The sequence below is a fragment of the Aythya ferina genome (genome assembly GCF_964211825.1).
Source record: "Aythya ferina genome assembly, chromosome: Z".
Taxonomy (NCBI): Eukaryota; Metazoa; Chordata; class Aves; order Anseriformes; family Anatidae; genus Aythya; species Aythya ferina.
In genome coordinates, this window is record NC_140299.1 from 18,936,677 (window position 1) to 18,954,710 (window position 18,034).

At 41.6% G+C, this 18,034-nt stretch overlaps 1 protein-coding gene across 3 annotated transcripts in view; it reads right to left on the reverse strand.

Annotated features, from left to right (window-relative positions):
- Positions 1-10,753: 10,753 nt before the first annotated feature.
- Positions 10,754-18,034, reverse strand: part of ANKRD55 (ankyrin repeat domain 55) — a 50,192-nt gene continuing 42,911 nt past the window's right edge. For all 3 annotated transcript variants that reach the window (XM_084504384.1, XM_084504383.1, XM_084504385.1), the window contains one exon: positions 10,754-11,516. In XM_084504384.1, coding sequence (XP_084360510.1) covers positions 11,248-11,516 — 269 coding nt within the window. In that variant the 3' untranslated portion in view covers positions 10,754-11,247. The remainder of the gene's footprint in view (positions 11,517-18,034) is intronic.

Consider the following 18,034-nt stretch of genomic DNA (forward strand, 5'->3'; position numbering starts at 1 on the left):
ATACTTGTCAGTTTTAACTGACCTGACTGTTGAATTTAGCCCAACATTTGGATTACTAAATTAGGATTATAGATTTTAGAACATTAAACAGGGGAGTTACACTAACACGGATTTTATTTCCCTGGCTGCAAGTATCTGGGTGGCACAGTAAAACAGGAAGCTTTTCAAAATCGACTGCTGGTTGAAATGGAGAGTCAGTAAGAACTGAACTCATCCTATCGCTTTTCAGTAGTTTGAGTTGATGGTTCTTGTTCAGCTCAGAGAAGGTAGTTTTAAGTGTTATTAGAACTGCCTTTTTAACTTTTAAAGGCAAGTCAAAGAAAACCGCAAAGAAACATGTGATTTAGATTTTACTGCGGGAATTTTCCATTTGTTATGAAACGACAATATGACAGCCCCCTCCTCTCCAGCACTTTCCTATGGTTAACCTGGTTAATTCAGCTCTGAATTGCTGAGTGCTGGTTGCCCACCATTGTGTTTGGGTGAAAATGATGTCCGGAGATACTTACCGAGTGATGCTGCACAGAAAAGGTTGCACTGACATCGTGCACTATATTTGGTGTCCCTCCATGGGCAGTACCAGAGGGCAGCAGCATTTCAGTTTGGATCAGCTAGAGGATGTGAAACAGGGCTGCTCTCTGTGAGAATGGTACAGGTCTCCTGTGTGGTTAACAGTCATTGTTCAGTGACTATTGCAGGAAAGCTGCCGTAGGTGTTATGCGATGAGTTCAGACAGAGTTCACAAAACCTGTCAGGAGAGCAGCCTGAACAAGCTTGGTAGATATTAACTTGTTTAATCTCTTTTCTGTTATTTGGGATGGCAGAGTTGAATTGTGACTCTGAAATGTCTGCCTGTGCTCTTCCATCCCCCAAGGAGATCAAGGAGACATAAGAAGAGCTAATCTGAGCTGGCAGATAACTTACCCAATGCAGCTCTAGGTCTCTCCTAGACCAGACAGTAATCACACAAAGTAACAGCTGTGAAGAAGTCTGTCACTTAATTTTCCTGAAGATAAAGGCTCTTTCTTAGTCCTGTACTACCGCTCTGGGGCTGTGGTTCCTGGCTAGGATCCCCAGCATCCTGCATGAACCATCCATAAATGTGGTTAATGATGCTTTTCAAGCTGTCAGTGACAGCACTGTGACTACTATACACTCCCCAGCAGGAGCTTTGCAGCTGAGCTGCCTTGGCTGACTAGCCAAGGTGGCTTTTGGCCAAGAACAAGCACAGACCAGTGGCCAGGATCTACTGTCAGACTCTGACTCTCTGCAATATGCCCTGAGGGGAGCCATTTAAAATCTTTATTTTTCCAGACCTTAATTTGCTTCCTGCAATTTTCCACCTGGATTGTCATAAATACTGAACACTCACAAGCAAGTTCCCATAAGGAGGGATAAAAGAAGCCATGCTTTGGATGGTTAACACCTGGGCACTAAAAGACAGCTTTACTACCGCAGTCCTCAGAAGCCACTACTGCAAGCTTAGTGGCTAACCTTCCTGTTTTAGTTTCCTAATGTGTTACATTAGGATGATATTATTTGCTAGCCCACTGGGCTAAATTTCATCAGAATTTATAAAAAACAACCAACACACAACCCCAGGTTGCTCCAAGTTCACTGACAGTTTTGGTTATCAGACGCTATCCTCACATAAAAGCTCAGAGGAGAATAAAACTTTTGTGAGAGCAGACTATCTTCCTGTTTACCACCTTATCAGAGAGCACCACAAGCTTGTAAAGCTGGTGCTTGCTTTTTCCATTTAGATAAAGAATTTACACTAGTTTCTGCTGCCATTTTAGGGTCTGTTTTTGACACTTTTTTTGACAGGTGCTGAACTTAAATTACAAAAGTAACATTGAAAACTGATGGTGATAGATCTAACAGTATTGATAAGATTTCCATTATGAAAAAAGAATTCAGGAAGGTATTTCTTGCTTTTGTGAACTGAGAAACTAAGGATCTCACATTTACTGTAGTTAAGAAGGTGATGTCTGAATTCTCAAGCTCTAAGTCCTGGCACATTGATTTATATATTCCTGAAACTAAGTATGCCAAGCTCTGCATGAGGAACAGCGTGAGAGAGGCTTCACCTGTGCTTTTTAAGTGTCTATAACCGCAACATTTGGTGAAATGTACAGTAGACATATATGTAAGAATGAAAACAATAAAATCCTAATGTAAATTCATTGAGCATAAATATATATATATATATATATATATATATATATATATATAAAAAAAAAAAGAAAACCAAACAGAATAGAAAGTAATAGAATGACATCAAGGGCACACATTGCTCCTAACAGCCTGTGCCACTGATGAGTCCCTACATTTCTGAGTGGAAATTTTCATGCATATTAATTATCATGAACCCAAGAATGTGTGTCTCATGAAGAAACCTAAGCAATGGCTAATCAGAAGCAGCTTTTGTAAGATATGTCCTGGAACCCAAAAGGAAAATAAGATGTCAATGTCATTTACAGGAAAATCAATCTTTTAAAAATGTTTATCTGAGAGACAAAGACCGCAGGGACAATGATAAACTTCAAGTGGCTTTAGTCAGTAGTTTCTAGGACATACTAAAAAAACACCTAAATCAACAATGGAAGAAAAATTGCTGTGTATAAGATCACAACATAATGAACTGTGGAAAAAGCACTAGACACTGTAACAGGAAAGGCCAAAGCACAAGAACATATTTAGAGTTTCAAGCATTAGAATTTTCAAAACCATCCAAGCCCTTTCTGATAAATTCCCTACACAGGATGTCTTCTGTCAACAGCTGTAGGATGAATGAACATTTAAGATACTCCAGACTTTCAGATCAGAACAAAGTACAGCTCTCTGGTGCTAGGAGTTGGACAGAATGGGAGACAGAGTCTCATTATGGGTTAATTAATTGTTTTAAGAGTTTGGTATAGTTGTTCTTAGCAATAGATCTCTACCTTATTTCCCAGAGTCTACAACAAATAGTCACTTTAGAAACAGTACCTGACTGGCAAATTTTAGAAACTGAAAATGCAGCCTGTACAACTGTATAATTAGTATATAAATATATATTTAGTATGACCTTTCTCATTACATTTAATATTCTTTCTTTCTTTATGTATTTATTTAATATTAATTTATTGTTTATATTTGGTGTTTGTGGTGCAACAGAAGGTTGCAGAACATGATACCAAGTACCCTTAGAGCAGCACAAACAGTGACATGGGGAATGGGAAGTGTACCATGTAGGTTGCTGCGGACTATACCAGACTCAGCAGCAGCTTCAGAAGGCAGGCCCCTGACAACATAGGCTAGCAGGCAGGGAACACTTATCTGATGTGCCTGGAGTTGATTTCTTGTCTCCATGTCACAGCTGCTTCACATCAAGTACTGCTTACTACCAAAGCTTGCACTGACACTGGACACCTAACAGACTCTGGTCTAAACTGCCTCTGTGGTGATGTTGAGCTTTTCCGCCAATGGAGACAGCACAGGAAAATCTTTGCTTTTTCTGAAACCAAGGAACACAGGCAAACACTATAAATATAATGAGGGAAGAGATCCTCTTTAGAACACAACAACATAATAATGTATCACTGCAATACTTCTGTCTTCTTCAAAATTGTTTTTATGGTGCAGATGCCGTGTAGCAGATCTGATGACTGATGGTGACAGTGTGATCACATTATGGAGATTATTCTGGGTGTTATTGAAAAACACTTGAAAGACTACACAGTCTTTGATCACAGCCAGCACGGGTTCATGAGGGGACAGTCCTGTTTAACTAACCTAATTCCTTTTATGATTAGGTTTGGAAGACAAGCGAAATTATGGGCCCTCTCTGGAAGGAAACAGGAAACCTGGTTACCGAGGATATGGAGAGGGCTGAGGTACCAATGATATTTTTGCCTCAGTTTTCACTGGCAAGAACTTTAGCCACATGGCCCAAGTCCTAGAAAGCAAAGGCAGTGACTGTGAAAATGAAGAATTGCCCACTCTGGGAAAATAAGGCTCAACACTGTTTAAGGAACCTGAAGGTGCACAAGCCCATAGGACCTCATGAGATGCATCCATGGGTTCTGAGAGAACTGGCAGATGAAGTTGCTAAGCCACTGTCCATCATATTTGAGAAGTTATGGCAGTCTGGTGAAGTTCCCACTGACTGAAGGACAGGAAATATAACCCCATTTTAAAAAAGGGAAACAAGAAAGAGATGGGGAACTACAGGCTAGTCAGTTTTACCTCTGCAAGATCATGGAGCAGATCCTCCTGGAAACTATGCTAAGGCATATGGAAAATAAGGAGGTAATTGGCGACAGCCAACATGGCTTCACTAAGGGCAGACTGTGCCTGGCAAATCTGGTGTCCTTCTACAACATGATTACAGCATTGGTAGGTAAGGGAAGAGCAATTGACATCATCTTGGACTTGTGCAAAGCATTTGACATTGTCCCTCATGATATCCTTGTCTCTAAATTGGAGATCGTGGATTTGATGGATGCATTGCTCAGTGGATAAGGAATTGTCTGGATGGTCGCACCCAGAGTTGTGGTTAATGGCTCAAAGTCCTAGTGGATATCAGTAATGGGTGTGCTCTTCAGGGCTCAGTATTGGTACCAGTGCTGTTTAACATCTTTGTCAATTACATGAACAGTGGGATTGAGTGCAGCCTCATCAGGTCTGCCGATGACACCAAGCTGTGTGGTGCAGTCGACACAATGGAGGGAAGGGATGCCATCCAGAGGGACCTGGGCAGGCTTGAGAGGTGGGCCTGTGTGAACATCATGAAGTTGGACAAGGCCAAGTACACTAGGTCCTGCACCTGGGTTGGGGCAATTCCAAGCACAGTTATAGGCTGGGAGGAGAATGGATTGAGAGCAGCCCTGAGAAGAATGACTTGGTGGTGTTGGTTGATGAGGAGTCAATATAAGCTGGCAATATGCGCTTGCAGTCCAGAAAGCCAACCATGTCCTGGACTGCATCAAAAGAAGCATGACCAGCATATCAAGAGAGGTGATTCTACCCCTCTAGTGTGCCTTTATGAGACCCCACCTGGAGTCCTGGACCCAGCTGTGGGGCCTCAGAACAAGAATGGTAGAGATCTATTAGAGCAAGTCCAGAGGAAGGCCATGAGGATGATCAGAGGGCTGGAGCACCTCTCCTATGGACACAGGCTGAGGGAGTTGGGGTTGTTCAGCCTGGAGAAGAGAAGTCTCCAAGGAGACCTTACAGTGGCCTTCCAGTACTTCAAAGGGACCTACAAGAAGGCTGGGGAAGGACTCTTCATCAAGGATTGTAGTGCTAGGACAAGGAGTAATGGCTTTAAAGCAAAAAAGAGCAGATTTAAATTAGATATAAGGAAGAAATTCTTTACCATGAATGTGGTGAGACACTGGCACTGGCTGCCCAGAGAAGCTGTGGATACCCCATCTCTCACAGTGTTCAAGGCTAGGTTGGAAGGGAGCTTTGAGCAACCTGACCTAGTAGGAGATATCCCTGCCCATGGCAGGGGGCTTGGAACTAGACTCCTTTCCAACCAAAAACCTTCTATGATTCTATGATCCTATGTTACCCACCTGGTTGACCAAGGGAAGCCAGATGAGGTAATTTTTTGGATTTCAGCAAAGATTTCAATATTGATTCTCACAGTATCCTATTGGACAAAAAGCCCACCAAGCAGCTCAGCAAGTACATAATATGATGGGTCAACAGCTGGTTGACGGATTGGGCTCAAATGGTTGTTTTAAATAGGCTTACATCAGGCTGGCAGCCAGTCACTAGTGGGGTTCCATAGGCCTCCATTTTAGTGCTTAAGGGCTCCATTTAATGCTTTCAAAAATGACTTGAATGCAGGACTTGAAGATATACTAAGAAATTTTGGTGATGACACTAAATTGGGAGGAGGTGTTGACTCCCTTGAGGGTAGAGAGGCTTTGCAGAGAGATCTTGACCAATTAGAGGGCTGGGCAATGGCCAACAATGTGAAGATTAACAAGAGCAAGTGCTGGATTCTGCACCTGAGAAGAGGCAACCCTGGCCACATGTACAGACTGGGGGTTGAGAGGCTGGAGAGCAGCCCCACAGAAAGGGATCTGGGGTTTCTGTTAACAGCAAGTTGAACATGAGCCAGCAGTGTGCCCTGGCAGCCAGGAGGGCAAGCATTACCATGGCGAGCACAAGGCACAGCATTGGTAGCCTGGTGATGGAAGGGATTGTTCTGCTCTTCACTGCACTGGTGCAGCCTCATCTCCAGTACTGTGTGCAGGTTTGGTCTGCAGTATGAAAAGGACATTAAAACTATCAGAGAGTGTCCAAAGGAAGACTACAAAGTTGGTAGAGGGTCTAGAGGGTGAGATGTTTGAGGAGCAGCTGAGGTCCCTTGGTTTGCTCAGCCCCGAGCAGAGCAGGCCGAGGGGAGGCGTCATGGCGGCCTGCAGCTCCCTCACGAGGGGAGCGGAGGGGCAGGTGCTGAGCTCTGCTCTCTGGGGACAGCGACAGGACCCGAGGGAACGGCATGGAGCTGGGACAGGGGAGGGTCAGGCTGGGGGTTAGGGAAAGGCTCTGCACCCAGAGGGTGGTTGGGCACTGGGACAGGCTCCCTAGGGCAGTGGTCACGGCACTGAACTGCTGGAGTTCAAGAGGTGTTTGGACAATGCTCTCAGACATAGGGTCTGATTGTTATGTAGCCCTGTGTGGAACCAGGCATTGGATGCAATGATCCTTGAGGGTCCCTTCCAAATCAGGATATTCTATGTGATTCTGTGATCAGACGAGCTCTTACAGCTTTTTTTTTTTTTTTTTTTAAAGTCACTATGCTTTTATGCCCTGAAGTAGTAACTATGATGCTTCTGATGTTTTGCAGTAAAGGTGTATATAGATTGTACGTATTTCCCTTTGGTGATGACAGAGGAGTGCAATATTTGAGGTGATGAGGTAAAGATTTCCAGCTTTGGCAGGGGGAGAGGGTTTAAAAATGTCCTAATAGGACTGAGTTTTTGAGGATATAACTTCCTCTTTAGGCATTCATACTGGAAGAGTAGCCTTTTTCATCAGATATGCTACTTATCGATAGAATAGCCTTTTAAAGATCCCCGTAATATTTACAACTGTTTGTTTTATATGTGAACATTTTTCTCTATCTGAAATAAGAGAACAATGCAAACCTCCAGCGCAGTTTACTGGAAGCATGCAATACAGTATCAATGTATAAGTAAACAGTCCACTGGATTAAAGACCACACTGTTTTCAAATATATTTTCAAATTCTACTTGTAAGAATGATGTATGGTAAGTAGAGCATGTTCCAGTAAGGAAGTATATTGTGTTTGGTTCAGAAAATGTATCCTGTATGTACATATATTTTCTTAGCTCTGTGTGCCAAGCCAAACTCCCCAGACAACTGAGTACTGCAACACTGTATGAATTAACACTTAGCTAGTGCCACAGGAGAATGTGCCAGAGATGTTTAATCCCTAGGCAGAGGGAGAAGATCTCTGTCATGACCTACTGACCAGACATTTCTTGGCAATTGCTAATCAACTGTTTTAGCCTTGTATTGTCTATCCTGCCATTATCTTCCAGGAAAGGTCTGAGCAAGAGGTCAATGTAGTTTAAGCAGGTATTGGTTCATTTGTTATCTTTGGTGCAGTGTGCTGCAGTGAACACTTTGCACTCTTCTGAAGGTGAAAGACTTCAACAATGTTTGACATGTTTATTTACTGTAGAATTGGGCTATCAAAGCCCAAGGTTAAAAATAGCTTCTGGTGGAAACATTTCTGAGAATAATATTCAGTGCTTTCTATAAGCATTACTTTTTTTTTAAAGATATATGTTTAGTAAATTGTGAACTCCAGAGGGGTCTGGTAAATGGGGTTATGACCTGTCACTAGTGGAGTTCCCAAGTGCACAATTTTGGGACCAGTCCTCTTCAATGTTTTCATAAATGATTTAGATGAAGGACTTGAAGGTTTTTTGAGCAAGTCTGCGGATGATACCAAATTGGGTGAAGCTGTTGACTCTGTCAAAGGTGGTGAGGTCTCACAGAGAGATGTGGACAAATTAGAGAGCTGGGCAATCCCCAACAATATGAAGTTTAACAAGAGCAAGTGCCGGATTTGACACCTGGGAAGGGGCAACCCTGACTATACATACAGACCGGGGGATGAGATGCTGGACAGCAGCCGTGCAGAAAGGGATCTGGGAATTTTGATCGACAGCAAACTGAACATGAGCCAGCAGTGTGCCTTGGTGGCCAGGAGGGCCAGCTGTGCCTTGGGGTACATCAGGCACAGCATGGCCAGTTGGTTGAGGCAATGGATTGCTCTGCTCTGCTCTGCGCAGATGCAGCCTCACCTTGCAGCCTCACCTCCAGTACTGTGTGCAGTTCTGGGTGCCAGACTATGAGAAGAAAATAAAGCTGTTAGAGACTGTTTCAGGAGAGGGCTACAAAGATGGTAGAGGGTCTAGAGGGGAAGACGTATGTGGAACAGATGAAGTCACTTAGCTTGTTCAGCCCCAAGCAGAGCAGGCTGAGAGGAGGCCTCGTGGCAGCCTGCAGCTCCCTCACGAGGGGAGCGGAGGGGCAGGCGCTGAGCTCTGCTCTCTGGGGACAGTGACAGGACCCGAGGGAACGGCATGGAGCTGGGACAGGGGAGGGTCAGGCTGGGGGTTAGGGAAAGGCTCTGCACCCAGAGGGTGGTTGGGCACTGGGACAGGCTCCCCAGGGCAGTGGGCACAGCACTGAGCCTGACGGAGTTCAAGAGGTGTTTGGACAACGCTCTCAGACATAGGGTCTGATTTTTTGGGCGATCCTTTGGAGACCCAGGATTTGGACTCAATGATCCTTATGTTTCCCATCCAACTCGGATATTCTATGATTCTATAATAAGTGCATTAGAAAAACGACCTGGATCTCCATTCAGATTGCCACGTATTTAAGATCGTCTCTGTTCAGGGAAATACTGTAGTCCACACTTACCTTTGAACATGCAATTAGTTTTGCATTCCTTTTCTGAAAAAGTCTATTTCCTGGGTTAAAGACTCAGGGAAGAAAAAATAGTTTCTTCCTAGAAAAAGGCTAAGAAAAAAAGGGGGGGAAAGGATAGAAAAAAATCAGACAACAAATGTTTTCTGTTAGTTGCTCACACAAATTTTTTGTGTACAGAGGAGACAGTGGTAAGAGACTGCACCTGAAATTCTGCATTTTTTGAGGAATTTTGTTTGAAAGACAGTATTATTTTTGATCAAAAATGGCTCATTATTCAGGTTTATACACTGCTGGTACGTGAACAATGGCAATGCCTATGCTGACATTTAAGGTTAACATGGAGGCTATTTGCTGCCAGACAAAGCTGCGTGAACTGTCTTTTCCTTCTTGTCACTGCAGCCTTTTCCTCCTTGTCACTACCCCAAAACCATCCACTTTGCACTACTGATTTTTCAGCTTTGTTAGTGTTTTAAGGGACACACTGAAATTTGAATGATTCTATGATATCTGAATGTGATTTTTGAACCACTTGTATCTTGTGTGAGGAGGGGGTATGTCAAAAGGCTGGCATCGGAATAGAGAATTTGGGGGTTGCAGCTGGTTGGCTTCCTGGGCAGGGAAGCCTAGGGCTTCTGGAGAGCAATGCAGCTCAGGCAGTGACCCTGTGCAGTGGAGAGAAGTCTGCAGGAGGGGCTCTGGACCTTTTAATGAAGCTGGACTGAGTAGGAACGGTCAGGTGCAAAGACAGAGTGTACCAGAACTGATTTTTCCTTTGACCAAGTATGCTTCTGTTGTACAGTATTTCTTCCATTAACCTCAAGGACTAGGTTGCTTGTCAGGCAGAAGCACATGAACTTTTTACTCTCATGGATTACAGCAAGGAGCTGGGGGTTTATGTCACTTATTCAACTTGAGTTTTACACCCTGCTATTTGGATTAGAATATCTGTGCTTTTGGCTCTCAGTGGCTGTCTGTGACAACCACCAGCCATACTTCTGTTTACAGTCATTACCACAAGGCAATTGGAAACTGCAGCTCTGTGGACGAGATTATCTTCTCTTTCATGCTAGGTTTGTCTTTTACTGTTACACAGCAAAACAAACATTTGTACAGCTAATAAAACCCTTTTATAGAGACAGACAGAAATGTTGCGTCCTGGTTGGGTGAGCTTTTGATGTAGGACTCAGGTAAGACAGGTTTACCATTAATGGTGATACAGATGTGGTGATAAATGAGGGTTGTCCTCCCCCTCTTGCTGCCCACAGAGTGCTTTGCCCAGCGGTCTTTGGTTAGTCCTCTGTAATCAGACATGGAGGAGCCTCCTGGGTAATAGCAGTGAGATTTAGATAAGAATCCTGAAGCAAGAGGAGGCTGGCATCTTTGTCAGCTTCTAGGAAAGGAGAGCCTTGCGAAATGTTTAGTCAGAGGCTACAGCACTTGCCAAGGCTCTTAACTAAACAGCAATCTAGTTAGATTTCCTTCAGTTTGTGGATAAAAGTAATAAAACAATGCCTAATTTCTCAGGATCATACAATCCTTGTTTTATGAAATTGTCAGTGAACAACTCCATTTTTGTCACCGAGAAATATAAAACTATAAATGAAAGAGATATATGTCTTTCAGTGTAAGACACAGTTTTGAACATGTGCTGTAACCTTGCCTGTCCCACAAGGATTAGTGTTTCATTGTAATTTTTTGGCTTGTAGAAGGAAAGAAAAGAAGAAAAACCCCACAAACTTACAATGTAGAAAATATGTGAAAAATAAAAAGCCAAAAAAGCTCATTTGATAAAATTGCCTTTTATTTTGAGCTTACATTTTTTATCTTAAAAAGATATTTTTGACGGCACACAGCTTCAGAATCAGCACCCTTGCACTTACAATCTGCGGAGAATCCCCATTGATTTGTAGTTCTCTGATTCTGACTTAAATCACACAGAAAATCTTACTCTTCCTGTTTTCTAGGGAAGGCTTGACAGCACAGTGCTGCAACAAGATTGCATGTTATGAGGGCTCCATTCACAAAATAGATTTACAGAACATTAAATACAGCTTTAGTATTTCCATCATAACAAAAACTATGAGTATGCCTATATAAATACACAGTGCAGCTTTTGTGATGTGCTACCCTTTTCCTTCTTTTTTTTTTTTTTTTTTTTTACACTCCAGTTCACAAGAGCATCAGTAGTGCAAATTAATGAGATTTTACTGTACACTTATCTTGTAACAAGCTCTTGGATGTATTTCAGCTGATGTTTGATGCCAGTGCAATGAGTTAATTTTCAATGTCTTTGTTGGTGAGGGATTTCTCAAGCTCTTCTGCAGGGTTGGATTTCTTCTGGCTTGGGATTGCAGGTAGGACACGGCTTGGTTTCAGAGGCTCTCCTGATAGACGAGGCAAGAAAGAATATAGCATATGACTCTGAGAATGTCCCCTCTTCTGGGATCTGGAGGTTGGGGCTGGTGGGAGAATAACGGCTCCAGTCCTTAAGGAATTTAAAGGCAGGGATTTAAACTTCTTATCACCCTGAGATGGTAGCTGAACTACAGAAAAAAAAAAAAAAAAGAGAGAGAGAGAGAGAGAGAGAGAGAAAGAGTGTACAAGAATGAGAAGCATGAAATTTTTACAAATGATATGTTTGTTGCTTTCTTTGAACTGTTATTTGTTGTTGTTGTTGTGCTGTGTATAAATAAACCCACATTTGAAAGATGTGATAAATATATGGGTAAAAAGTCCCTGAAGTCTGTCAGGGCTAATCTTCAGCTGAAGAAAAGAATTCCAGTATCAAGAGATTTACTTCATGTTTGGTGATCCCTAAGACCCAACAAGGTCAAAGGTTTACTTTTGATAAGCACAGAATCTGTAGTTTGTCTGAAAGAGATTCTGTCTGTTCAGAGAGATTTCCAGAAGACATTTTTTTCTTCAGAAAATGTAGGGTTGACTGAAACAGAAATGTTCCATGGAAATATATTAATTTTAGCACAACTTTTGTGTGTGGTAGGTGGTCTATAACCTTCTGGTAAAAACATTAGGAAGATGAAATGGAAGAGCTTGGGAAAATGTACTGGTTTCTCTAGGCACAGTCAGTCATGAAGGTAGGTCCAAACATCTGCTCTGCGTGTCACAGGGCACAAGAGCAGCCCAATACAGCACACTTAAGACCCGTGCTGAGACACAAGAGCTACAGCTGTTGCATGTCTTGTGCTTGTCAACAGCCTTGTGAGAAACTGAGGATTTAGAGCATCCTTCACCTCCACCTCACATCCAGCAGTGTAACAATGTTTGTGCTTTAGGGTTAGTACAGTTCTGTGCCTTCTCTAAAGAAGCTTGTCCTCAAGCTCTTTCAGTCAGGCAACATGTTAACTAATCACACAAGTTTTTAAAAGGAGAATTCAAAACCTTAATTATAGACTTCTTTATCTCTGCCTTAGACTTTATTGTGGATTACATTAGACTTTATTCATTTTATTCACTGTTTAATGCTCTTTGCCTTGGCCATTCTTTTTTTTTTTTTTTTTTTTTTTAATTTATTTTTTATTATCAATTTATTTATTTATTTATTTATTTATTTTCAGTCTAGCCATGTCAGAGATTCCCAACAAGAGTTAACACCTATTTTGGTTAGAGATCCTTCCTCACTATTCTTCACATTTGTTTTTCCTTGGTTGCAGTCTCAATCCACCTGCAATTTCCTTCCATCTGCACCTGTCATGATGAATATTGTCGGCTGAATATGAGCCAGCAGTGTGCTCAGGTGGCCAAGAAGGCCAACGGCATCCTGGCTTGTATTAGGAACAGCGTGACCAGCAGGGCTAGGGAGGTGATCGTCCCCCTGTACTCGGCTCTGGTGAGGCCGCACCTCGAGTACTGTGTTCAGTTTTGGGCCCCTCGCTACAAGAAGGACATTGAGGTGCTTGAGCGGGTGCAGAGAAGGGCGACAAAGCTGGTGAGGGGCCTGGAGAACAAGTCCTACGAGGAGCGGCTGAGGGAGCTGGGCTTGTTCAGCCTGGAGAAGAGGAGGCTCAGGGGCGACCTTATCGCTCTCTATAGGTACCTCAAGGGAGGCTGTAGCGAGGTGGGGGTTGGTCTGTTCTTCCACGTGCCTGGTGACAGGACGAGGGGGAATGGGCTTAAGTTGAGCCAGGGGAGTTTTAGGTTAGATGTTAGGAAGAACTTCTTCACTGAAAGGGTTGTGAGGCATTGGAACAGGCTGCCCAGGGAAGTGGTGGAGTCACCATCCCTGGAAGTCTTCAAAAGACGTTTAGATGTAGAGCTTAGGGATATGGTTTAGTGGGGACTGCTAGCGTTAGGTCAGAGGTTGGACTCGATGATCTTGAGGTCTCTTCCAACCTAGAAATTCTGTGATTCTGTGATTCTGTGATATACAATATAAACGTTTGTGTCTGAAATGTTTCATGCTAGTAGTCGTGGCAGCCTCCAGAAGGTTATCTGGATTTTCTGCCCATTTCAATAGCTTTTCCTTTGAAATTAGCCACAAATGCTTCCTAGTGGTTAGGTATTAAAAGCCATTCTCTGACTGGTATCACGTTGGTGTCCTGGTTCTTTGCATGCAGAAAGAATTCTGCTATAAAGTACTCTGCTCAAAAGGTGACTTTCTCAGCCAGGTGTTATCATTTCATTTCCTAGTTAACCCCACTGAAAACCTGAGTATTCTTGTTTACATTTTTCCCAGCAGACCCTTTGATTATTCTTTTTTCATATTGAGAAATTTTTCTGGTGCAAATTGAAAGAAATTCTACACAAATTAAGAATGGAGAAAAGTATCCTCTCTTAATCCTATGAAAACCATGTGTAATTTCAGAAAAAAACATCTGAAGATAAGCTAGACTTTTACTGTTTGAATAGAGAATAACATGATAAATAAACTCTTTCTTATTAGAAATAACAGGCCAAATAATCAATTGGTATGAACTGAATTGGTAAGTACTGCAGTCAATGTGTCTGTAAAAAGCTGGACCTTGTAAGTGAATTTTAATCTCAAAAAAAAAAAAAAAAAAAAAATCCCCCCAGATAAACTAAACGTTAAACACACTTGAGGAACTTAGGAACTTATAGACAGAATAGTGGGTAGAGTATCTTGAAGGCTGTAGATTAAAAAGACAGAAAAAAAGGGGTCTTCAGGATTTCAAATATATTAATCTAACTTTCATACATAATAACCTGTCTGTGCTGGTGTTTCTCAGAAGTGAGTCTTTGAAGATATAAAGTCAACCTTCTCACTGTTCATCAAACAACATCAAAAAGAGTTACTTGGGGTGTAATAATTTCCTGGACAACAGGTTTACAGTGCAAAATGACCTTGATAAATTGGAGAAATGGTAAGAAATTTAGATAATGAAATTCAGCAAAACAACATGCAAAGTACTATACTTAGGACAAAGAAAGAAAGAAAGAAAGAAAAAAACAAAAAAACAAAAAAAAAACCAAAAAAACAACACAATCCAAGCCACCAAAAGTACACATGAAAAATGGGAAATAGCTGGCTGGGTCAGCAACAGTAGTACAGCTAAGTGGGGATACAGGCTGTGCCCAAGTCAGAAATAAAACTGCAAAGTTTCAAATAGAAACCCCGCAGCTTCTGTGCCACAGTAAAGCAGAAGCACAACAGTTTTGTCATGCAAGCACTTCTGTGCCAGTAGATTTACCTAGTGTATAATTAAGGAGTCAGAAATTTGTTCCATTGAACACAAATGAACCTCTCTGATGTCTTTAGTGGGCACTAGAAGAGTTTTGCAGACATGGATTTTTTTCACTATATACATGTACATTGTGACAAAGAGGCTGAAGTTCTCCTTGCCATCTTTCCCTGTATGCATTTCATCTTTTTTTATTTACTTATCAGGGGTGGTAATTCTCTAAGACTCACCAGATGTCTATCAGGCACAAAGCAGAAGCTGCTTCATGGAGAGGATTTAAAAATTTGGAAGATTTTTTTCTTTTCAGGCTAATTTCAGTACAATTAAAATTGTGATGGCCAGACCAGGCCGTATTGTACTGGACCTCCTTGTCCCTTGTCAATTTAATGTAATTCACAGATTATGTTCAAGGTTCATTTCTGTTCAGAAGTCCAGGAAATGGCTTAACTGTTGCTTCCAACATCAACAAAAAAGCACCATTAATAATTTGCTTCAGTTTATATATTTATATATATTTGTGTGTGTGAGTACAATATAGTAGCCTGTATCTTTTCTGGCACATGATTAAAATGCTTTGGGTTCACAAAATTTCGGCATGAAAGCCAAATGCATGCTAAGAAGGCCAGTTATTTCTTTGGGGCATATGCATATGTTCATGCATTCAAAGTTTACACCTGTGTGAAACATCTCCAGAACACTTTATGTTCTAGATAAGCCTTAATGGTGGGTTTAAGTAGGGTGTAAGCAGTTTAGTTTGATTTCACCTCCATGCCATCACAAACCCACACTCCTTGAAGAAAGGAAAAAACATCAGCCAAACATCCAAACATCCATACTCTCTCCTAACATGGATCATGGATCCCTAATGCATGGATGATAGTGAAATTTCCAGTCATGATAAATAAAGGCAAAAGTAACTATTGATCCCCAGAAATTGTTGTTAAATGACCTTCAGAAATAGCTTTTTTTTTTTTCTTTTTTTTTTTTTTCTTTTTTTTTTTTCTAACAAGTAATAGCCCCAGTGTGGCTTTAGACTTTCTGTGCCACATGAAGAAGTGAGAACAGCAGAGAGTTCTCTTGAATTTCCATATTTGCTTGGAAAATGATTCTGGCACTGTGTGAGTGGTGTGTGATGGCTGTGAGTTTGCTATCCAGGGGTTCTTGGGAGAGTTGCATGATGAGGTAGGAGGGGTGTTTGAGTGGAGGAGCAGCAGCATGAAGCATAACAGTGATGCCAGGTCATGAAAAGGCTACTCATGAAGACATTTGATGTACCCCTTTGGCCCTGGAAATGTCTGGAGTGTGAGAGTTCATAAACTATGTTTTAAAGTTATTGAAGTATTGTTTTCCTAAGCTACCATATAATTACTATTGTCTTCCTCCTAACCTGTATCTTTAAATATTTTTACTTGGAGGTTAAAGCATCTCTTCCCGTTTTTTTTTTTTTTTTTTTTTTTTTTTTCCATTGCCCTTCCTTTTCTGGGAGATGTTTCTTCTTTTTGTTTATTTCTGACAAGTTTCAGTTCTCTCTCTAATTTATGCTTATTTTATCTTTCCAACTCCGTGGCTTTTTTTTTTTTTTTTTTTTTCCCCTCCACTGGTTTTGTTGCATGTATTTAGCACACATCTAGTGTAACAAAAGAAAATACTAGAAAAACAAAAATGTTTGTACTCAAACTTCTTTGCTGGAACCATATGTCTGAGTAATGGCTGTGTCTGGAACAGTAATATTTTTAGGGCTGGATGGTGACTGAAATCTTGGCTCTGAAACAGTTACTTGGAAAGCTCCAGGATGAAATGTGTCATTTGTATTAACAAAGAAGAAACGTAATCTATTTTGCAAATAACTTTCCTTTTCTTTTATTAGCTTGATCTGATGTTCATGCAGTAATGACACCTGGATAAATGTGCTATGTTAGTTCATTACATGATGATTATGAACTATAATAGTTATATCTCATTTATAGAGCACTTTTTTTTTTTTTTTTTTGGCATGAGACTAGAACTAAAATCGTTGTTGTCCGTGTGAATTTCTGCAAAAACACCACTGATTATGAAATCTTTTTTTTTTTCCTTTTAGGATTTTGCTTACAACTATGTTAAATAGAAGACATAAAGAATGTTAATAGAAAGCTTGAAAACAAAAAGAAGACTTGGAGCTGGGGTTTTCAAAGCAGTTAGAAAATTTTCCTTCTCCTGGGGAGGCAGGCGATACCACCTCGGTATTCCGCATGTTATTCTTCTTCCTTTCTCACTTACTGTGCAGCAGCAGTGGAGGATTCTGCATTTCCCCTACCCAGTCTGATGTTCCCTATAAAGATACCTCTGCTGTTTCATTTTTAGTAATGTTGTCATAGCTGCAGCATGGCTTCAGAAGCTCACATCATAAGAGGCTTTAGCTCTGAAATTTCAATGCTTTAGGACCTGGCAGATCTGCAGGATGGCAAATAGCAAACTGCAAATCCTTGTTCAAAATACATGGAGGGATTTGGACTTAGTGGAGCACAAGAGTGTGAGGGCAGGACACTGCTGGGAGTAGTGTTTGTATGTGAAATTTATATGTGCATACTGCCTGGGACACTCACTAAGTCTTGGCACTCCTCCTGTGCTGTTGGAGCAGGGTGAGGCTTTCCCTGCCCTTTGGGATCTTGCTTCTTACTGCCTTGAGAATGAAGACCTGGCTGATAGTGCAGAAGAAAAAGGCTGATGCTCTCTCAGTCCCTTTATTTTAGTTCCCAAAACAGTCCATTCTAGAATGAGAGAAGCGAATGGTTCCCATCCTTGTGTAAGAGCTGGTCCAGCTGCTGTGCTTAGGATAAAGTGAGCTCTGTCTTGAAAATCATCAAGGATCATCTGTTTCAGAAACCTGATAATCTCAATCTTATCCTCTTTCCTCTAATTTTCACTAGCAAAAGGATGCAAAAATCAGTGTCATGATATTTTTCATGCTGTTTGTAAAAGAGCCATTCCTTATCCTGGCTTTCATCCCACATACCCAGCCTTTCTCCGGTGTGCAGTTTTGAGGGTGTTGTCAACCATCTCCAGTGACTCCTTACACAGTGCAAGTCTCTGTGTTACATCAGGTCCTACCCCCTGTGAAACACTACGAGACATGTAGGCATCCACAAACCCTTCTGAGAGTGAAAAATCCCATCTCTGTGAGAATTCCAGTCTCTGCTCTGGAAAACAAATGCAACACCAGACTTTCCTCTCTGCTGATTTAGATCATATCTGTTAGAGCAGCTCCGTGGAACTCACTGGAGAAAAGGGTTGAGATCAGCAGCACAAAGTCCAGCTGGAGGTGGGCCAGTTGCTAGTGAGATACCCCTGGATCTGATACTAGGGCCAGTACTGCTTAACATCTTCATTAATGACTTGGATGATGACACAGAGTGCATGCACAG